Below are 23,324 nucleotides of genomic sequence, written 5' to 3'. Positions count from 1 at the left end.
ACTAGAGAGATACTAAGATGCCGGGTTTCTATTTCTTATTCTGAATTTTTGAGGTTTTGAGATCTATAGCTATAGCTCACTTAGCAAAAGCCCAAGCGCGCCCTTTGCTTCAGCCCTTTGAGGCTTGTATGAGTTTCCATTCTATTGTGGTCTACTTTGTCCCATAGGCCCGCGAGACCATCTGTGGACGTCTCTCTCTCTCTCTCTCTCTCTCTCTCTCTCTCTCTCTCTCTCTCTCTCTCTGTGGATATGTCTTCCGAGTCGTTCTTTCTTTCTCTCTCTCTCTCTCTCTCTCTCTCTCTCTCTCTCTCTCTCTCTCTCTCTGTGGATATGTCTTCCAAGTCGTTATCTGAGATTAATTGAGTACATCTATTGGTCACTACTTCTAGATTTGGAGTTTACATGTTTTGTATCTTTGATTTTAGTATAGTACCAACAAAGGGTCTAAGAGTGCCCTTTGTGGCTTGTACGGGTATGTGTCACTTTTGATTTTGTACTTTGTCTCATAGGCGCGCGACGCCTCTTGAAGACGTTAATACCTCTCTCTCTCTCTCTCTCTCTCTCTCTCTCTCTCTCTCTCTCTCTCTCATGTACGAATGAGAAGGGAATAAAATGCACGCTATATGCATTTCACACCAGCCCGTCCCTGACCTCACCTCACCACGAAAGGGGGTGTTAAGGATGCTATGATGAAGCTTCATAATGGCCGAGCGAAAGATCATGAGGGATTGTGTTATCCTAGCGAAGCTCTTCAATGAAGCTGTTTACCTTGGCTTTCCACACACCTGGAGCCTTAATACCATCTTACCCATTCACAAGGCAGGGGATCCCATCACCTCGAAAAACTAAAGGACCATCATGATTGTACATGTCATGTCCAAGTTCTATGCATCCGTGCCTGACTCCGAGGTCAGTCAATTCCTAAAGATACAAGGACTCAGAGCAAAGGATTTCGCCGTGATCAAGGACCATGAACCACATACTCACACTCTAGTGTGTCATCCAGTAGGCCAAGGTACGGAAGCAGAGGGTCTACTGTTGCTTTGTGAACTTCCACAAGGCCTTCGATACGGTACTAAGAGCCCACTTCATCAGACGATTGCAGGAGTTGAATTATGACCACGAGATCATTTGGACTGTCATGTCACTATACGAGAGGGTTTCAGGTAGAGTCCGAATAGGAGCTGGATGGACAAATGAGATCATGAGAACTAAGGGTGTCCTCTCTAACCAACCCTGTTTGGCCTCTAAATAGATGAGATCGAGACATTTATGTAGACACTGGGAAGGGCTAGAGGCTCTCTAGCTAGCGCTTTGATTCAGATTTTACTATATGCAAATGATGTGGTACTTTTATCTTCCTCTGCGGAGGGCCTCCAAAGACATTTAGATGCATTGCAGTCTTTTTGCGAGTCACATAATTTGAAAGCCAATCTTGGTAAGGCCAAGGCTATGATCTTCAATACATCCAGAGCAACCATGCATAAAGAGTGGTTCACCTTTGATGGATCACAGGCTGAGATTGTTTCGTCCTACATATACCTATGGGTTCTCTTTTCTGGCCCTATCTTTATGATGAGACCAGCCATGCAGGCCCCTCTGAGAAGAGGATATGCCTCGCTAGACGGGTTAGAAAGGCAGTGTTTCCAGGGCCCTCGGACATAGTGGTAGTGGACCTCAATATGCTTTGTGGGCGCATGAAACACTGTGTTTCTAGCAACTACCAAAGCACTCTGGCTGTCAGTGTAGATCATAGTAGAGTCGGGCTGAATGGTACCAAGATCTACGAGTAACTCGCAAAGCCAAACGCACTCTACTGTAGCTGTGAAAGCCGCTCTGTACTCAACCTCACAAGTGGATGTGGCAACTGTAGGTTGCTTCTTGCTGAACCAAGTGATGCATGAAGCTCCAAGCATTAAACAATTGCCGTTGCATGACACCCTCGTGTCGTAACATCCTGCCCAATCGTTGTCCGTAAATGCATGCAAAATAAGTGGGGTCTCTGAACCATAGAGTAAACCCAAATATTGTGTGGCCGTCAAGTATCGAAAGACCTGCTTCATTGCTTGCCAATGCTGCATGCTAGGCTTGTGCATGTACTTGCTCAATTGGGAAATGGCATACTGAAGATCAGGCCGGGTATGACAAAGGTATATAAGGCAACTAACAGCCTGTTGATAAAGGGACGCATCAAATGGTGGGTTTCCATCTTCGGAGGAGAAACGAAAGCCAAGCTCCAATGTAGGCAAGCAATCCTCGAACTGGAAGCGATCAAGGAGCTGTCCAATATACTGACTCGTCATTATACCCCCTCAACGTATGCAAACATTATGCCCAAATAATAGTGCAACCGGCCCATATCTGTCATGGCAAAAGACTGCTGTAAATCAGCCTTGAAGTCTGCAATTGTTTCCATATCTCGCCCAGTGATAAGCATGTCATCCACATATAAAATCAGAATTAAAAATTCTGATGCACTCTTTCGAAAATAAAACGTGGCCTTGGTTGGGCTATTCTGAAAGCCACAGGCTGTCAAAAATGCATGTATCTTTACATACCATGCTTGTGGTGCCTGCTTCGATCCATAGAGGGCTTTTCTAAGCTGGCAAACCATATTTTCAGAACCCAATTGTTCAAAACCAGGTGGCTGCGTGACATAAACCTCTTTCTGAAGATCACCATGAAGGAAGGCAGTCTTGATGTCCAGCTGATGAACCTCCCAATGCCGATGAGATGCCATATAAATAACACACCTAATAGTAGTGATGCATGATGTGGGAGCAAAGGTCTCCTCAAAGTCAATGCCGTGCTGTTGTGCATAGCCCTTTGCAACCAAGCGGGCTTTGAGGCGGTGAACGAGCTACAGGTGGAGGATGAGCACTGCTAGAAGTGTATGGCACAACACTCTGCACTGGCTTCTTTGTATCTGTGGGCGATTGAAAGAGAGGCAACAATGTATCAAAGACATCTGAGGCATCAACAATAGGCTGTCTTTTGCATTCCAGCCAAGGTAAAGGCACATTTTCAGAAATATAACATCCCTACTAACAATGACCTTTCTCGTGTTGGCTGATACAACCTGTATCACTTGCTCTATGTGCTATAGCCAATGAATATGCATTTTACAGCTTTGTCTTCAAGCTTATGCCTCAGCTGAGATGGCACATGAGCATAAGCCAATGACCCGAACACCCGCATATGAGAAATTTCACGTTTGCAGCCGTGCCATGCCTCGTAAGGTGTGATAGTCTTCAAGGCCTTTGTGGGTACCCGATTGAGCACATAGTTGGAGCACATAACAACATCCAACCAAAACTTATTTGGCAAAGACTTCCCTTTGAGCATGCACCGGCTCATTTCCATCTCTGACCAATTTTTCCTCTCTGCCAGCCCATTCTGCTGCGGAGTATAAGGCACAATTCATTGATGAATAATACCCCAAGCTGCCCAAAAATCAGAGAATTCATGGGACATGTACGACCCCCCCTATCAGTGCGTAGAGAAAGGAGCTTGTTCCCGGATTCATTTTCAGCCATGGCAAGCCAATGTCTGAAGCATGAGAACACATCAGATTTGGCCTTCATGCCATATATCCAAGTGAATCTGGTGTAGTCATCCACAAAGGTACAAAAGTAAAGGTAGCCCCCAAGAGATGTTGTCCGATTCCGCCTGCACACATCTCTACGCACAAGGTGAAACTTCCTGGATGCACCAACTGTCCCATCCTTTGGAAATGAGAAACGCTGCATTTTGCCCAACAAGCATCTGTTTAGCCGGTGCATGCATGGGTGGGAGAGCAACCAACATGTCCTGTGAATGCATTTTAACCAAGCTTTTGTAGTTGAGGTGACCCAACCTCGTATGCCATAAGTGGGAATCTGAAATTACAGATTCAGCCACACCAAATTTGCCTCTATAGCAAGATGTTTGTCATAAACATTAAGATGACACAGCCCATAAAAAAGTGACCAAGTAAGTACTATGCTTTCATCATACCGGTTGTCATACACGGCACATGATAACCATCAAAGAGAACCCGAAAGCCATTCAAGGATATGGCTACAATGGAGACGATACCTGGGACAAACAAAACGTCCATAAGCGTGACCATATCACTTGAAACTGAAGTGATCTCGACCTGGCCAATCCCTTTCACGGGATATGATGCATTGTTGGCACACGTCACTGTTGGGGTAAAGGCACATTGCCACCCCTTTATTAAAGTTAAGACATCTATGACTGTCTTAAGATAGTCATAGGATAAAACCTAATCCTAATAAAACTAATGAGTTTGTGGTGTGGCTCATCACTACACACCCGCACATTTGAGTCTCTCTCTCTCTGACACTCTCTCCCTCTTGCTCTTCTTCCCCCTTCAGATCATTCAACTGGTATCAGAGCCCCTGCTCTCCCTACTCCACTCCCTACCCTAGCCTACCCACCCCCTCGACCTCTACCTAGCCTCTGCAAGGGCAGCAGCGCTGCAGCGAGGCAGCGGGGCAGTAGCGAGGCAGAGCGGGCATCTGTAGCAGGGCTAGGCGGCGCCGAACAACGCTAGCAGCTACAACAGCAGCTGCTAGCTGCTACAGCTGCGAGCAGGCAAGGCGGCGGCGCATCGCGCAGGGCAGGGCAGCGAAGCAGCGTGCCACTTCGCAGGGGGCAGCGCATCGCGCAGATGCAGGCGCAGGCTCATTTTTGCGCGCCGTACATCCGTACGGACGGCCCTATGCCGTACAGTACGGACTACCGTACGGACGCTGACAGGCCCTTCAACTGAGCAAGGAGCTGATTCCGATTTTTTGCGTCAGGGAGGTACATTTTTTATTTGGATCTGTGTCAGAGGAGTACATTTCTCCTTGGATCTGGATTTTGCACAAGTACAGCAAGTACGAAAGTACAGCAGGTACATTTTTTTTGTTTGGGGAAGAAAGAGAAGGAGAAAGAGCACTCTGCTCTTCATTTCTCTTCATTCAGGATCATCTTTCAGTTCTCAAAACTGTGTTTTTCTTGAAAGTACAGCAAGTACCTTCATTTCCCTCGTGCTTGAGGTGAAGAGAACCACAGTGTGTGGTTGATTGCACAGTTATTTTGTTCTGGGAAGGTCATGCCTTGATTTTGCAAGAGGACATATGCTTTTACTGGGTTTGCATCTCAGTTTACGGGTGAGCAGATCATAGGGCTTTTGCCCAGCAGGTGATGCCTTGAGGCAGTGTGGTGCCAGAGAGCACACATTTGTCTCGATTTCCGCAGTGTCGAGGTGACATTTTCTTGCAGGTCACATTTCTTGTGCAACACTCAGAGAACCTCAGTTGAGCCACGCTTGGCCAGGGCGCATCGAGTTTACTCGGTCCCTAACTGTCCATCGTTGACAGTGCTCAAAAGGTTCCTCATTGAGTGTTTGTACGTTGGGATCTGTGTATGTCATTTTTACACAGGACAGTATATGCATTACACTGTTGGTTGATTTTGTCAGAGAGACTTTCATATTGCATACTACCTCAGTGTTGAGGTGTTTTTCACCTGGTTCAGGTGTCAGATCAAGGGGCTTTTGCCCAGATTTTGTTTGATAGCACTTGGGTCACCGACAGAGATCTTCAGATGCATTTTATCCCCTTGGCAGAAGAGTGATTGCTTGGGATTTATCCCATTTTCTGTTGCAGGTTTTGTGACAGGCTGAAGTGTCATTTTTTTTTGGGTGTTTGCCAAGTGGTTTATGCATATTAACTCAGTGCAATACCTCATCTGAGGTGGGAGAAGTGATCAGTACAGCCAGTACAGCAGTGTTTACAGCAGTGTTTGTGCCTTGTCAGCTGATTATGCACTGTTAAGCACTTATTGAGCAGCTGCAGCATTCTGAGATTTTATGCCTCTTTGAGCACGGTACAGTGTGTCAGCAGGTACAGTTTTTGCAGGGACATTTACTGTTTTGCTGCAGATTTTCCTGACAGTTTTAAAAAAAAAAAAACAGCACTATTGTGAGTGCTCCTGGCTCTTAATAGAGCAGGTTTTTTCTGAGAAATCAGAATTTTTATTCAGTCTTTTTTACTTCCAGTGAGTTAGATACTTTCCTTATCTGATATGGCATCAGGGGGAAGTGATTCTTCAATTCTGAACATAAAGAAACTGGAAGGAGCACACAATTATGCTTTATGGGCAGAACAGTGCTTGAATGTACTTCTGTTAAAGAAGATTTCTAAGCCCATAAGGGTGAAGGGTGTCAAGCCATCTGACATGGCAGCTGATGACTGGGAAGAGCTTGATTTGTCCGCAAGGGCAGCTATCATGCTCACTATTTCTGATACTCTTGTGTTCAATGTTCAGGCTGAAAAGACCTCTTATGGTCTATGGCAAAGGCTAGAAGAATTGTATGCCCAAAAGAGCTCAGCCAGTAAGGTTTATTGGTTGAAGAAGCTGGTTGATCTTCGCATGAAGGAAGGTACAGCTATGACCTCACACTTGAGTGAGTTGCCATCTTTACACAACTGATTGCACAGGGATTGAATCTTGATGAGGAGTTCAAGGCTACTTTCTTGCTGTGTACCCTCCCTGAGAGTTGGGACACTTTCAAGACCACCCTGTCAAATTCGAATGTCACTCTTATTTATGCTGATGTAGAGAGCTCTCTCCTTATGGAGGAAATGAGCAGGAAGAATAATGTGAGCAGCAAGTCTTCAAATGCCTTGCAGGTACAGGATAGAGGCAGGACTCAGCAGAAGGGGAGATCTGCTAGTAAGTCCAAATCCCGCAGTCAGTCCCGTGGCAAAAAGGATATTGAATGCTTTTATTGTGGCAAGAAGGGACATGTGAAGTCTAAGTGCTTCAAGTTCATACGGGATCAGAAAGCCAAGAAGGCTGAAACAAAGGATGCAGGCAATGGAAGCAAAGGCAAAGGCAAGGCCAAGGCAGATGACTTGGATACAGTGAATGTTGCAGCAGAGGACAGTGACAGTGACATACATGATGTTTTATGCTCTTCTGCTGTAATAGCACATGCTTTGGTTATTGATGGCCATGACATGCACACCTGGCTCTTGGATTCAGGTGCTTCTTTTCATGTTACTCCTCATAGGGAGAGGTTTACTTCCTACACAGGTACTCATGGAGTTGTTCATCTTGGGAACAACTATGCATGTCAGATTACAGGGATTGGCAGTATACAGATAATATTTCCTGATGGACGCATATTCATGCTTGATGGTGTCCGCCATGTGCCGCAAATCAAGAAAAATCTGATTAGCACTGGCTTATTGGATGACAGTGGTTACCACACCACATTTGGGGATTCCAAATGGGTGATTACTGATGGCCAGGCTGTAGTGGCTGAGGGTTTTAAGAGTGATACCTTGTACCCTCTTTATGTTTCCAGTGTGGGTAATCATGTTGTTGCCATAACCGAGCTGCCAAAGGTTTCATTGTGGCATAGCCGGTTGGGACACATGTCTGTTAAAGGAATGCAAGAACTGTCACGTTTGGGTTATCTGCCGTCTCTTTCTTTTTCAGATTTGCCTACTTGTGATCATTGCATATTTGGCAAGCATTCTGTGACTCCTCATAAGAGGAGAACTCCCCAAAATAGAGCACCACTTGATCTAGTGCACACTGATTTGTGTGAGATGCCACAGTTATCACTAGGGAGTGCAAAATATTTTATTACTTTCATTGATGATGCCACACGCAAAGTGTGGGTCTATTTCTTGAAGCATAAGGGCGATGCCTTAGATGCTTTCAAAAAGTTTGTCGCTCAGGTTGAGAATCGGACAGGTCGTAGGCTGAAATGCCTCAGATCCGATAATGGGGGTGAGTATGTGTCACATGCTTTTGTGCAGTTTTGCGAAGCTAAGGGCATCAAACAGGAACTCACAGCCCCTCATAATGCATCTCAAAATGGTGCAAGTGAGCGGATGAATCGAACTATTCAGGAGAAGGTTCGATGTATGTTGTCTTATGCTGCATTACCCCATGGCTTTTGGGCAGAAGCCGTGCAAACAGCAGTTCACATTATTAACAGGTCGCCAAACAAGGCTTTGGAGTTGAAAGTGCCAGAGGAGGTGTGGTCTGGCAAGCCACCTTCATATAAGCACTTACGTGTATTTGGCCGCGAGTGCTTTGCTCATGTACGCAAAGAACTGCGCACCAAACTGGATCCAAAGTCTATCAGATGCATCTTTATGGGTTATGGTGACGAAGGTGAAATGGGGTACAGGTTATGGGATCCCGTTAAACGGAAGATTATACGCAGCAATGATGTCATCTTTAAAGAGGATAGTGTACACAAGGAACCCGTGCAACCTGTGGAATACAGGAGGGTTATTTATGATGATGTTGGACAGCAAAGAATGCCCATTTATATGCAGCAGCAGGCTGCTGCAGATAACCCTGTTCAAGAGGGTATACAGGCTGAAAATCAGCCAGATAATTTTGCCAATGATGCACCACTGGATATGCCAGCAGATGGGGCTGTAGAACAGCCAGATATGGTGGTACAGCCACCCGTCATGCATGAAGAACAGGCTGGACAGCAGCCTAATCTGGAACATTTTGTTAGAAGGAGCACCCGTGTACAACGGCCTCCTGCCAGGTTTGTTCCAGGAGCCAATAATGTGGCTGATTTTATCATGCTGACAGATTGTGGTGAGCCTTCCAGCTTCAAGGAAGCTATGGGAAGAACAGAGAAAAAGAAGTGGGAGAAAGCCATGCAGTCAGAAATGGACTCCCTACTTCAAAATGATACATGGGACTTGGTGCAGTTACCTGCAGGCAGAAAGGTTTTGCCATGCAAGTGGGTTTACAAAGTCAAAGTGGATTCAAATGCTTTACCGAGGTATAAGGCCAGATTGGTTGCCAAGGGATTTAAGCAGGAGAAGGGCATTGACTTTGATGAGATCTTTTCCCCTGTAGTCAAAATGACTACTTTGAGAGCAGTGTTAGCTCTTGTTGCTCATGACGACATGGATTTATGTCAGATGGATGTGAAGACAGCTTTTCTTCACGGAGATCTCCATGATGAGATCTATATGAGTCAGCCAGAGGGATATGCTGCTAAAGGGAAAGAGCAGCTTGTGTGTAAGCTCAAGAGGAGCTTGTATGGACTCAAGCAGGCGCCAAGAGAATGGTACAAGAAATTTGATGCCTTCATGCAGTCCCAAGGGTATCATAGGTGTGAGACCGATCATTGCTTGTACACCAAACGGGCAAAGGATGGCAGTTTGATGCTACTCATTCTATATGTGGATGACATGCTTATTGCCAGTAAATCTCAGCATGAGATTAGTGCTTTGAAGAAACAACTGCATAAGTCTTTTGACATGAAAGACTTGGGTGATGCAAATCATATTCTTGGCATGCGGATTACTCGTGACAGGTCCAAGGGACTTTTGTTTCTGTCACAGAAAGAGTACATTGACAAAGTACTGCAGCGCTTTAAAATGGAGGGGGGGAAGTCTATTAGTACCCCGTTGCCTCCACATTTAAAACTCAGCAGTAAGGACAGCCCCAGATCAGATGATGATAAGGCTGAAATGGCCAAGGTTCCGTATGCATCTGCAGTTGGTTCTTTGATGTATGCCATGGTTGCCACTCGTCCGAATATTGCTTTTGTGGTGGGAGTCATCAGCAGGTATATGGCAAATCCAGGCAAGAGGCACTGGGAAGCAGTGAAAGGTGTCTTGAGGTATCTCAAGGGTACCAAAGACTTGTGCATATGCTATGGTAGGCAGGATGCATTGGTGCATGGTTTTACAGATTCAGACTATGCAGGGAATGCAGATAACCGGAAGTCTGGTGCTATATCATGGGTGTCTCGGTTGCAGAAATGCATTGCACTGTCAACCACTGAAGCTGAATATGTTGCAGCCACTGAGGCTTGCAAGGAAGCAATATGGCTTACTCGGCTGGTGGGAGACTTGGGCATTACAGGAGATATGCCAGTTTTGCATTGTGATAGTCAGAGTGCTATCATGTTGGCAAAGAATCCGGTCTTTCATCAGAAGACCAAGCACATAGATGTGAAATATCATTTCATAAGGGAGGTACTGGAAGACAAGCGACTTGAGCTTGTGAAGGTGCATACTGATGATAATCCTGTAGATTTGCTCACTAAGAGCTTGCCTACTGAGCGGTTTGCACATTGCCGCCACATCATGGGATTAGGATGAGACCATTCTTATTTTATGGTCCTGCATACAGTAACTGTATATTGCTGTAATTTTTATTCTTTTCTCCCCTTTAGGCACATTGGCCTTTAGGTGGGAGGTTGTTGGGGTAAAGGCACATTGCCACCCCTTTATTAAAGTTAAGACATCTATGACTGTCTTAAGACAGTCATAGGATAAAACCTAATCCTAATAAAACTAATGAGTTTGTGGTGTGGCTCATCACTACACACCCGCACATTTGAGTCTCTCTCTCTCTGACACTCTCTCCCTCTTGCTCTTCTTCCCCCTTCAGATCCTTCAGTCACTGTGCCACCATGTGGAGCAGCCCCCAATGTCTGAAAGAGTGATCTGCAAGAAGTGATGTGCTTGGAAGCACCACTGTCGAAGCACCAATCTGACCTAGATAATAGAATCTAAGACAGAAAAGGCTGTAACATGCTTCTCTGGATGGTACTCCCATGTCACCGTGAAAGCCTACTCATGGTGAGCAATGTTTGCTGCCTCATGACCATGATCGGGGGCAGGAGCAGTAGTAGTGACAGTAAGTCCCTTTTGCTGTTTTTTCTTTTCAGGGGCGATGCGCTTGCAACATTTAGAAATGTCATGTCGTGGCTTCCAGCAATAATTATAGTGTTTGTTGTTTTTCTTCTTTGCATCAGACAAGGCAGAGTTAGATGAGTGTCCAGCAATAGATGAACCTCCAAAGGCTTTGGTTTGCTGTAATTTTGCACGTTCTTTCCCTTATTTTTGTGATTAGCGACAAAAGCCTGATTTGCAATTTGAGAGGCAGCACGATTTGTGCGACTCTGCTCCTCCTGCAGGAGAAGGGAAACAAGCTGGTCGAAAGTATAAGTGTTGGGATTGCCCATGACAACCAACCTCAATGTAGTAGCAAACCCCTGGTAGGACTCGGGAAGTCCATTGAGTGTCGTGGACACTACCTGAGCATCTGGAATAATTTCATCCACATTGATGAGCTGCTCTTGAAAATCCTTGATTTTTGTGATGTATGCATCCGTGCTGTCCCCCTCTTCCATTTTGACATTCTCCAATTTTTGCCTGCATAAGAAAGCAACACATACCTCATTGCGAATTAGCCAAGATGTCCCACACAGCCTTCAATATCTTGTAAGACCAAATGTGAGGAATGATGTGTCTCCTGACTGAAAAAACAATGATAGAATGTGCTTGGGCATCTCTACCATCCCATCTGGCCTCGTCGGGTGTGGGAGGAGGGGCTGGAGTAAGCTGGCAGGTTGGCTGTATGGACATTGACTTGTAGATGTATGGACGCTAGCTGTACGAGCGTTGGCGCTCAGCTGTACAACAATGTACAGACTCTGGTACGGCAGATGACGCACTTACGAAAAGCAAGTCGTCGTGTGTACAGACGACTACCGTACGATGTACGGTAGACTGGCGCAGACTTGTTGACGATGAATGCAGTGACCAGCAAATGGAAACATCAAGCATCTAAATGTCGAGTTGTTTCAATAACAAGCCAACGCCAAAAGATAGGATCTAGCAAGGGACACAGGAAGGTCGAGATCTAGATGCTTTCATACCATTGTTGGGTGCAGGAAGCAATGGATTGCAAAAGGAATGCAAGGAGCAGACAACAAGCAAACGCAAAATAGAGTACTTGCAAATGGATAAGGAGAAAATACAAAGGGGTGGCCTATATGGCCCCCAAGTCAACCATATGGTTACCAGTGAAGTCAACTCTATGAGTTGATTTAACCTACAAGGCACATACCAAAGCTAAGTGCTGGCAATACAGGAGATCGAGTCGGAGGAGCATTACATTTTGAGATGCCCTGTATACTATGAGATCCAAGGGTGCTACTTTTGTCTCTTCAGAGAGCTCTCTTTTCTAGACCAAAGATGTTTGGCCACTCCATTCATGAGACAGTCAAGACACCGAGAGCACTTAGATCACAAAGACACGCACGAGGCATTCTAGCAAGCTCTTCTCAAAGTATGATCACTTAGTTCTTCCATAGGCTCTCACCCCGCAGGCCTCCAACACGAATGTGATCCAGAGCCGGCGACGATTACACTTTGGGGACGTTCCCTCCATGTTCAGGAGTGCGACCAATAGGGGTCACCATAGCCCTTATCAGACGTAGAGTCACAACCAGGAGACAGTGCATGGCCGCGCCCATGGACATTCGACCGCACTGTATCTCTAATTTCATGTTACCACTCCCCCACCGTCCTTGAGGGGGAGGGGGGCTGCAGCTGTGATACTGGACCGGATCTAGGCTTCTCGCCTTATATTCTGATGACATGCGGTGGTAGTGATGGAGATGGCCATATTGATGTTGATATGATGTTATTATGACTATGTGGCATTTAGCTTTTTACTAAGGGTCTTGATGCTCGTTTAGTACCTCCACCCTTTCAGCTTGTTTTGTATCAGGTTTCTCTTTGTCTCATAGATCCATCGGTCTTCTGAAGACTTTTAAACTCTCTCTCTCTCTCTATCTCTCTCTCTCTCTCTCTCTCTCTCTCTCTTAGTTCTCTCATTGCGAGAACAAAGGCGCCTTGTGGTGGACAGCAGCAAGTGGAGCATAACCAGGCCTTTTTCAGTATCCTTTCACATTCTCTCTCTCTCTCTCTCAGTTCTCTCAATGCAGGAGGGTGCTGTCCAAGGAGCTTGCACTACGGATGGCCACTGAAGCTCATTGAGGAGCACCTAACCTGAGTAGCTGCATTGCTCTTGCCCACTATAGAGCATCCAAGGCAGCTGATTGCTGTGTGTTTGGGATCTCTAGTGAAGCTTCTAGCTCTAAAGCTCTCCCATACCTTCCGTACCTTCCCTCCCGTACCTTCCGTATGTAGCCCCCCGTACCTTCCCTCCCGTACGTAGCCTTCCTTAGCTCCCGTAACTTCCGTACCTTCCCCCCCATACCGTTCCTCCCGTACCTTTCATACGTAGCCCCCCGTACCTTCCCTCCTGTACGTAGCCTCCCTTAGCTCCTGTACCTTCCGTACGTAGCCTCCCGTAGCTCTCCCGTCGTACCTTCCCGTACAGCCTCTCCAGTACCGTCCCTTCCGTACAACCTCCCCGTATCTTTTGTACCTCTCCCGTACACCCTCTCCCCTGTACAGCCTCCCCTACCTTCCATACAGCCGTACCTTCAGTACAACCGTACCTCCCGTACAGCCGTACCTTTACCCGTCAACACCTCTCCATCCTCAATATCTCCCGTCCGTACCTAGTCTAATCCTAGTCTAGTTCTAGTCCTCCCTAACCCCCAGTTGGACTAAACCCCCAACCCAACCCGGGGGTTAGGTTAAGCCAGGGGGTTCATCATACAGCCAACTATGGATTGGCCTACCCTCTCCTCCAAGTCCCCCTCACACCCCTCAACTCCTTCAAGATCCATTAGGACTCGGTACTCTACAGTTGCAGCCATGACACCCTCTCCATACGCACGGAATTACCAACAAGAAGGCTCAAAACGGCCCATCCTCGGGCAATAGGATCAGATTTTTTATCTGCAGCAAGCAGTGAGAGAGCTACGATTGGAGCTAGCAGAAGTAAAGGCCCGACTTCACATCTCGGAAGGGCCTAGAAAGCAGGCAGTAATTGATAAGGCTGTAAAATCTTGTAAGGATTCCCCCTCTGTGTACTTTGTCTCATAGGCCCGCAAGGCCTCCTGTGGGCGTTAATACATCTCTCTCTCTCTCCTTCTCTCTCTTTGCGGGCCTCCCGTGGACGTTAATACATCTCTCTCTCTCTCTCTCTCTCTCTCTCTCTCTCTCTCTCTCTCTCTCTCTAGCTAGCAGTAGTTGCGCTGCCAGTTCCCTCGTTATTGGCAGCCCATCAGCAGCACCCTCCTCATCAGCACCAACCCATCAGCCGGAGTAGGAGCTTCTAGCCGGACTCACGCTCCAAGGTTTGGGCTGAGCCCCCAACCCAACCCTGGGGGTTAGTCACAGCAGGGGGGTGCCCAATATACATGCAGGCCACCATGAAAAAGCTAGAATGCCCGTGCCTTTTCCCAAGGCCAAGACTGTTACCTCGACCCCGACCAAAGCCTCATACTCCTCAGTTGCGGCCCTCCCTTCACCTCCCCCTTACGTGTTTGCAAAGACACCTTCCCCATATGCCAAGAACTATTTGCAGCAGAAGAGAATGGTAAGCATGATAGACCCACAACAGCATACTTATTACCTACAGCAGGAAATCCGTGTTGAGCTCATACTTGCAGCTCTAGAGAGGAAAACAAATGCATGGGAAGGACAAGGAAAATAGGAAATCATTCACGAAGTATTGCAGATACACAATACAGCAGCACCCACACCACAGATGGTGACTAAAGTCCAGGACTTGGTTACAACTCAGCTCCAACCAGTGAAACAAGAAATTACAGCAAAATTGGATACTAAAGTCAACACATCGGATGTACAAGAATAGGAAAAGAGAGTGGTTAATGCACGACTCATACGCATAAAAGGGCTACTAGAGGGCTGATTTGAAGGAAGTCAAAAGAAAATATCATAGAAGGAACCCCACAAATAGAGTGGGATGCTGAAGATGTAATAGCTGTCCTACAGGAGGGGACACGAAGCAAGATTCTCAAGCAACCAATAAGTTGAAAGGTACTAAAATATGGATAGGGGAGGAGCTCACCCCAACTCAGCTCAAACCGAAGGCCACTGAATTGACTAGAGTGAAGGATGCTCAAAAGGAAGGAAAATGGGCTGTTTACAGAGATGGAAAAGCACTAATCAGAGACTTCGAGTCCAAACCTAAAGACTCTCAGTCTTAAACTGATGTAATGCAGGCTGATCATCTTTTGTAGTAGACCATAGTTAACCTCCTATAATGACTTTGTGAGTGCTGTACACACTCCCAAGAGACTCTCAGTCTATAACTGATGTTTGGTGTTTACCTTTTTGGTGTGTGTTTTGTCCCATAGGCCCATGAGGCCTCCCGAGGACCTCTCTCTCTCTCTCTCTCTCTCTCTCTCTCTCATACACACGCACACACACAGACACACACACAAAAATCTATAGCTTAGATTTCAGTAGTGCATACCTATGTTGGAAAACTGCATCTCCTCACGGATAAATCCCATCACTACTACTCGAAGTTCCTTGCCATAGAAATTGACACCATAATCATGTATAATGTGCACTTCCTATGCATAAAACAATAAGTCATAAAAGATAACTCCATACCAGGATCATTTTGTTATTTGAAATTTGTATACACTGATTGTAAACCATAGCAATCAGTTATGTCCTTGAAACATAACATGTGGAAAGAAAAGAAGAGATTATCAACATGAGTACAATGAAATCGCGTACATGATACAGCTAATGATGCACAAAGAACCTATGGCCTCCACTACAGGTTACAACAACAAGTCTTCTATAGCACCTAACTTTCATAAAAGCAGTTGCAAGTTTACTGTTACTTGTCTTTGTACTGTTTATTTTGCTGTCTTTTCACTTTCCACACCATTCTTTGCACTGTTTATTTTGCTGTCTTTTCACTTTCCACACCATTGTTTAGTCTAACAGAATGCTCCCCTTCAATCATTTCTATTAATTTGTTAAAAAACATTTGTTATATTCCCCAAGGAAACAAAAGACATTAAAGAGTAAGGCCACTGGATGGTATGCTTGGTTACCAAGACATGAGGCTGGTAGCAAAGGATATGAAGGATGTGCCGAATTGGATGAGCACACTGATGAAGAGAAACCAGGACCTTGCACCAGCAAGTCTCCATCGACTCGAAAGACTGGGAAGAAACAATTTCAGCAAGGAGACAGCTGTGCTAGTCTTTTGTACTTGGCTGCTTGGGATTCGAGCTGCAGGCTGCTCTATTTTTGTTCTCTTTACTGAATTTTGGGCTGCACACTGCTACAGTTTCCCCTTCTATACCGGGCATAATGTTCATCCCACGTTTCTTTGTTTTTATGATTACTGGTCTCGACATGAGTGATCGGCTGTTGTTTTCACAGGAGCTACACATGCCACTTGTGTGTTATACTTTTTCTGTTGGATGTATTGTACAGAGCAGATATTATTGGCTAATAGTTTAGGTATAGCCCAATCTTACTTTAAATCTCCTGCTTCTAGCCCTCACAAACTGAGCATTTAGATATATCAACAAATACAAGAAATCAGGTCTTTCTATCTAAGTGAAGTTGTAGTGCCCCTTCCACTAGGACAAACAAAGCAAGGAAACAAAATTTAAACTCAAAAACACGAGATCAATTAAACTAACAAGTCCATACTTAGTTCTGGTTTAATTTCAAATTGCATAGAAGAAAGTGCATGATTGCACACATTACGATTTTTTTTATTTTCACAAGCTAAACTAAAATAAAGCCATGTATATAAGATGCAAATATGTCACGTAACGTTACTTAAGGAGTTCCCTTTGAAGTAGACCAAAATCAATGCTACTGTTTCAACTGAATAAATACAAATCATGATACAAAAACAATAAGCATATATTTAACTGAACCTAGGGTACTGTATTTAGAAATCCCTAACATGCAAAATGCAATAATGAAAATGATAGTTTAACGTTTTCCCTTTTCATTAAATAAGCCTAGAGTGGGTCAAATGACTACCAATGAAACGTTATCACTGCTTCCAAAAGTGGGTCGCTTCCCAACATTCATAACCATCTGATGAACACTAGAATCAAGACCTGATCCTACAATTTGAGCCCACCCATAATATACACCTTTTTCCAATTCTGTGACCTTTGAGGGTAGACGTTCCATAGACAGATTGGCTGGCATGCATATCAAGAAAATATGTTAAATCTATGCAAGCAACCTTACTTTCCGAGTAAAATGACAAGATGTTCACACTCAAAAAATGACCAAAAAATCAGTCAGTCATTCCAAGGCAAACAGAGATATGTCACCTATACATTACTCTAAAGCAAACTGCTGCAATGAAATGATAAGGAAATGAACACGCTTCACACATTGCTGCAGATGCACAAACAGACCAATCCAACTCAATCCAAAATATTCGTTGGAACCATTGCACCTGTAGGGAATCCCAACTGTCTGCTTCCTCGACCAAGGCCATGAATAACTTCTCCTCTTATATACAAGGGGAGCACTTTCTCCTCTGTTTATAAAAGGCAAGCTCAGTCTCTCTCTCTCTCTCTCTCTCTCTCTCTCTCTCTGTGCTTAAGCAAAAAAAAACAATTGGGCAGAGCAACAAGGAGTCAGGGCACTATCCCAAGCAGGGTTCCACCCCAAACACTCGACGGTTGATCATCTGGTTGCCATAAGGGCTGCTGCCTGTAACTAAAGGAGCCACACATTGCAAAGGCTGTCTATTGTTGCTTCGATACAGTCCCACGTAAGAACCTATGGGAAATCTTAAGTCCCTCAAGAACTCAGAGAAGCCACGCACCAACTCTATGAGAGGGTTCTAGCAGAGTTAGCACAACCGTTAGTCAATGGGTCATATAAGCAGTAACATAGGGGTTAAGCAAGGCTTCCCCCTCTCACCAACCCTTTTCGATCTCTTGGATAAGAATACACAGCAAGGAAGACGTTCAGATTGCAGGGTCCGCTTTGCTAGTCTATGCAGATGATGTAGAGTTATTTGCAAAAGACAAGGAGAGCTTGAAAGCACATTTGGATGGGCTGAGAGAATTCTGCAAAACACTCCGGAATGCAGGTCAATATAGATAAGACAAAGGTAATGGTGATTGTGACAAGTAGCAAACTAGTGGATGTTACCTTTGAAGGAGTGCCCTGGAAACAATCAACACGGCACCCGGGCTCTCTAGGATTTAGTAGAAAAGAATAGAAACTTTACATAAACGTTTCTTGATGAGGGGGGTTAGGGGTTAAGTCATGGCTTCCCTCAACAAAGTTGAGAAGATGGACGCCAATAAAAGCCAGGGAGCTACTTGAAAGGAGTTCTAGAACATCGCAACAAGGTAATGGGACTAGCACACAAGCTAGCCCTATAGGCTCACAGAAGCAAAAGGATGCACAAGAGTGGAGCAAGAAGTGGAAGCTGTCACATCAACTAGTAGAATGAAAATGAAAGTACAAAGTACTATATAAGAGAACCCTAGGACCTAGTGTCCTAGTGGTACCACTAGTACTAGGTGTCATAAGACACTTAAAGTACTAGGTGACCTAAGTACCAATAACTAAAGCTACATGGCACATACCAGGGCCCAGAGGGCATCAATACGGCCGGGAGAAGATGGCCTACAAACCACCCTCCATGGTATGGGCTGAAGTATTCTAGAAACGTCTCAGAATACCTGGTATTTTCTGGTCATGGTGGCACATGTCCATCCAAAAGGATATAGCCACCTATGAATGTACAAGGTATGCCAGATCATGTAACAAAGGGAACCAAGTGTAAAGCATGTCAAAAGACTTCGAACTTGGGACGAGGAAGTGCCTTTGTAAACATATCTGCTATGTTGCCCTCTGTGGGAAGGTAGGACAACTCTTTGTCTCCTACTGACAACCACTCTCGAACTTAATGATAGTGACATTCCAAGAATTTCCAACACATGTAACAATTTTATATGGTCCATGCAAGGGTGCTAAATCTGTGTATACATAAAGAATCTAAAATAAGCAATGTCAAACTATCTATCAAATCGAAGCTGTGAAGAAGCCCATAAAGGCTGCTAACCAAATTTTAAGGAAAGATGTTTGCCGTCAAAAGTCTATCTGCACCTTTGCAAGCAGCCACCCGATCAGCATCCTTACTCGCTCCTGTAGGAGATGATCCTGTGAGCTGTGAAAGCAACACAGTTTTGACCTTTTAAAATCATCACAAAAGAAGCACGAATTTAGGAAATATAAGGAACACATTGTATTTTAAAAACCTATGCATGGCCAAGTATAAAAGCAAAGAATCTACATTTTGATCCTCCTAGCTAGGTCTATAATTAACTTGTAACCTCATAGTTACATGACTAGTGACGCAAAAGAAATACAGAAATAGATGGCCACACAAAGAGAGAATTATAAAGCAAACTGGCACACATCATGCATGCATAATCACAGCTGTGTGTTTGAAAACTATGCAGTACTTCCCATTAAATGGGAAGTTTAACCAACAGTCAAATTAATGTAATCGGTAATCCCTGCTTTAGAATCCACCAAACCTTCAGCATGAACCACTACAAACAAGCATACGACCATGAGTTGCAAGGGTGTTGAAAGAGAGCATGAACCCATAGCACAATCACCCAAAAGTAGGGGCAACCACCTGATTTGAGTGACGTGCTACAACAAACAGCACATTTCCAGAACAAACCGCTGAGGAATGGGAACAGATCTTGTGGAAGGGTGGCATTTCTAGACCACTATGTGTGGCATCCACGAGGGAATGGAGCAACAAGGCACTAAGAGCATGTGGCAATTTCAGAGGACGGAGAAATTAGAGAGCACAGCAAGGTTGTAGACAGTATGAGGGACAGTGAGAGGAAGACGTCAAGTGAGAAGGGGGTTTGAGATGGGCAGCACACTTGAAACAGAAAAATGAAAACTACGGTAGGTGTGCCTTGCCAGAACAGCATGTCAGGATACCTGTAATATAAATCTGAACGTTCTATATAGACAGGCACAAAGTCTGTACACTTGAGACATATGATAAGTAGTTGCATGTCCCATGAACAAGAACAGATTCTAAACTCTTTCTAGTCTCATACCCCCATCCCAGGTTCCCCCCAATTCTTCTGTCTTACCTAATTCTCCTAAGATCCCCTTGCATCTCTTCCTGCAACCCCACAGCTTGTGGACCCTCCTCCCTTCTCTGCTTCCCTTGCCTCTGTTGCCCCCAAAACCTCCCCATCCCCTTGCTCCCAATCCTCAGCAAGCTACTCCCACTCTTGCTCCTTTGAAACTTTTGCTTACCACCATACAGATAATGCATGCATGCTTCTTGTAAGTTTCTACTCTAAATCTGCAAGCACGTAGATGATGGCTACAAGACATGATATGAGGAAAGCAAAGAATGATTAGCATAAAGACAATCAATATAGCATAGGGACGGTAAAGAGACTGATACATGGTATTGTGTCGTGATCAGCTTGAGGCACATTTTTTAGCTATTTATATAAAATAATACTCAGCACTCCAGACAGGTGCATTTCCCTCCCCAGGAACAGATAATTGGCACATGGACACTAGACTAAGCCAATCGTTTAAAAAACTCCTAACCCTCCATCAAGCATGCGCATGCATGCCACATGTACACTTATATAAAGAAATTTAATGCAACTAAATATGAAGCCTTTCCTCTGACGGCATGTATAAGCTAAAAGTACGACAGAAAGCAAAACATGCATGCCGATAACCCACAAACAGAACACAGACCAGTAAAGATGTAGAGCGCTCAATTTTAAAAGATTAATGAAGAAGAATCTTGACTGCTGCTGTGAATGCTCATGCCTTTGGCGTGCTTCAAGCAACAACAATATGTTGGTAGAATTCTTGTTAGCCTCAAAGTATAATACGAAGAAGAACACTAGAATCCAGTTCAGCAGCAGTTACTCTGGTACAAGAAGCGAACCTTTCCAACAATTTTGTCAATGGCATGTCGTGTAATGCACTTTTGTTCGATGTCCAAAAGTAAAATTTAAAAGAAACAAGATAACTGCAAAACAGAATTCCTACACTGTGCGCACGCGAGAGAGAGAGAGAGAGAGAGAGAGAGGGAGAGAGAGAGAGAGAGAGAGATTTTGCATATAACACATCATAGAGGATAAATGAGGGCACAATGTGCCTTTGTGATAAAATACACCTTGGAATAACATCTGAATCAGATACACAGTCAGGAACTAGAATCTTCCTCAAAAATTTGGACACAACCTTACTTGCACACTATCCTGTATGGCTCAGTGAAACATACAACTAATACTTCAAAATTCTTCCCAACAAGAGGGAAATAAAGCTAATAAATGATAACTGCAGGGTTTCCACAATGTAAGTGGGAACCACCCAAAACTTGAAGACTCCCTTGAGCACAAGCATCTCCAAGAAGGAATCCTTCGCTATCGAACTCAGAACAGCCAACAAAGCAAGAGCCTCCCTCCTTAAGCCTTCAATTTCTGCAGTAAGCAAGTAATCGTAAGATTTTAGTCCCAGCTCTCTATCATCCAACCAGAAACCAAAAGATAGAGAAAGAGTAGAGCTACATCACAGAAGGACATGGCTCCGCAAGCAGTACATCAACAAAATGTGGCCTGTCTGACTAGGGTACGAGGGCTGGGCAAGATATAGATGAACTACCAAAAGAGGTAGACACCAGTAGGAAGCTGACACGGCAGTGCTTGAGCTGGCTGGTTGAATGGACTACAGTGGCCTATCCCGATGGGTTGTGAGAATGAGGCTGCTGAGGAGATGGTCTAGGCTTGCGAAGAGACGGCTGGAGCAGGGTACATCTTTAGGGTGCTTTTCATGGTCATAGACAGCAAATTTATGAGTTCATTTAGTAAAGAACACTACAGAAGCAAAAGAAGCCAGACCACAACAAGGCACCAATTATTCAATCAGACCATGGACTTACTTTTGAGTTTAATCATAGGCACTACAAGCATCAGATCATTGTCAACAAAAACTAATTGGAGAAAACAGCCTTTAAACCTGGAGCAACAACAAGGAACAAAACAAAGCAATATTTACCAGACTTCCAACAATGATTTGCAGAAATCATTGATGGGGTTTTCGATGAAAAATCATGGCTCGATTGAAATTCGGGTTACAAAGCAAAAAATGTTTGCGGTTGCACACAGGCAATGACACAGCCCTTCAAATAGGTGCACACAAGCTGCGTGAATGAACAATTCTGTAAATCTGTAGCAGTAGCTGTCGGAGTTGAGGTTGTCACCCCCCCATCTCTGAGTGCCTGAATGAGGAGAGCATGGGGGAGGGGCAACAGGGAGGTCTCAAGAAGGCCACGTGGATCTCCACGGGGGCAGAGATGAGATGGAATGCAAGGCTGCCAGATGGGCAGCACATAGGCTGCCATGTGGGCAGCAAGTGCAGCATGTACAGCGTGAAATCAGGGTTGTCACAATGACGCTGCTGAGGAGATGGTCTACGCTTGCAAAGAGAGAGCTGGAGCAGGGTACGTCTTTAGGGTGCTTTTCATGGTCATAGACAGCAAATTTATGAGTTCATTTAGTAAAGAACACTACAGAAGCAAAAGAAGCCAGACCACCACAACAAGGCACCAATTATTCATCAGACCATGGACTTACTTTAAGTTTAATTGTAGGTACTACAAGCATCAGCCAGCAATGATTTGCAGAAATCATTAATGCGGTTTTCAATGAAAAATCATGGCTGGATTGAAATACAGGCTACAAAGCAAAAAACGTTTGCGGTTGCACACAGGCAATGACACAGCCCTTCAAATAGGTGCACGCAAGCTGCGTGCAGACATTTGCTGATAACCAACGAACAATTCGGCAAATTTGTAGCAGTAGCTGTCGGAGTCAACACCCCATCTTTGAGTGCCCAAATGAGGAGAGCATGGGGGAGGGGCAACAGGGAGAGCAGAGATCAGATGGAATGCAAGGCTGCCACATGGGCAGCACATAGGCTGCCATGTGGGCAGCAAGTACAGCATGTACAGCGTGAAATCACGGTTGTGACAATGAGGCTGCTGAGGAGATGGTCTAGGCTTGCAAAGAGACAGCTTGTCATGTGCACGGATTGGTATCCGGCGTGTACTGGGTACACAGGACTAGCTCAGGTAGCCTGGGGAGGCTTAGAGCTAGGCAAGCTTGATTCTCAGGTTAAGTGGCAAGGGTACGAACCAGTTAGAGGTCTTCACTATTTTTGGCGCTTGGGGCCCGAGTCTATATAAGGGGCCCAGAGGTTCAGTTCTCAAAGAGCCGATGGGAGCAAGTTTTGTTCTCAGGTGCTAGGTCTGATCCTGGATTGAGTCGCGGACACGCGCCTGCATCATAGCGTAGCCCAAGGCCCAGCAGCAGATCCTAGGCTTCACAGCGCTACCTGGTGGTATGGGACACCAGGCTGGTTTGGATCTGATTGGGAGTTCGTGCCAGTAGCTCAGCTCGTGGCTCGGAGGGGACATCTCCTGATCACATCCCGTAGATGTCGTGGTTGGGTGGTAAGCAACCTGCTCAGTTTTCTCACGTTGTGTGTGTTCTTGTGTTTGCTTGCAGA

The 23,324-nt window shown here is 45.1% G+C and overlaps 1 protein-coding gene across 3 annotated transcripts in view; it reads right to left on the bottom strand.

The window, feature by feature from the left end:
- The window catches only part of LOC147894308 (uncharacterized), a 59,638-nt gene that overhangs the window by 15,984 nt on the left and 20,330 nt on the right, over window positions 1-23,324 (bottom strand). For 2 of the 3 annotated variants that reach the window (XM_087385063.1, XM_087385064.1), the window contains exons 3-6: window positions 18,858-18,918; window positions 17,185-17,268; window positions 16,755-16,921; window positions 15,205-15,303 (exon numbers count right to left, since the gene is read on the bottom strand). In XM_087385063.1, the coding sequence (XP_087241189.1) occupies window positions 15,250-15,303; window positions 16,755-16,921; window positions 17,185-17,268; window positions 18,858-18,918 (366 nt within the window). In that variant the 3' untranslated portion in view covers window positions 15,205-15,249. Of the gene's footprint in view, window positions 1-15,204; window positions 15,308-16,754; window positions 16,922-17,184; window positions 17,269-18,857; window positions 18,919-23,324 lie in introns of all 3 variants that reach the window. The other variant, XM_087385062.1, reaches the window with a different exon arrangement.

Source organism: Dipteris shenzhenensis, chromosome 14 (assembly GCF_047967505.1).
Source record: "Dipteris shenzhenensis isolate YYH24624 ecotype China chromosome 14, Dip_SZ_1.0, whole genome shotgun sequence".
Taxonomy (NCBI): domain Eukaryota; kingdom Viridiplantae; phylum Streptophyta; class Polypodiopsida; order Gleicheniales; family Dipteridaceae; genus Dipteris; species Dipteris shenzhenensis.
Note: the sequence above shows the minus strand (reverse complement) of the source record. Positions and strands in the feature narration are given on the sequence as shown.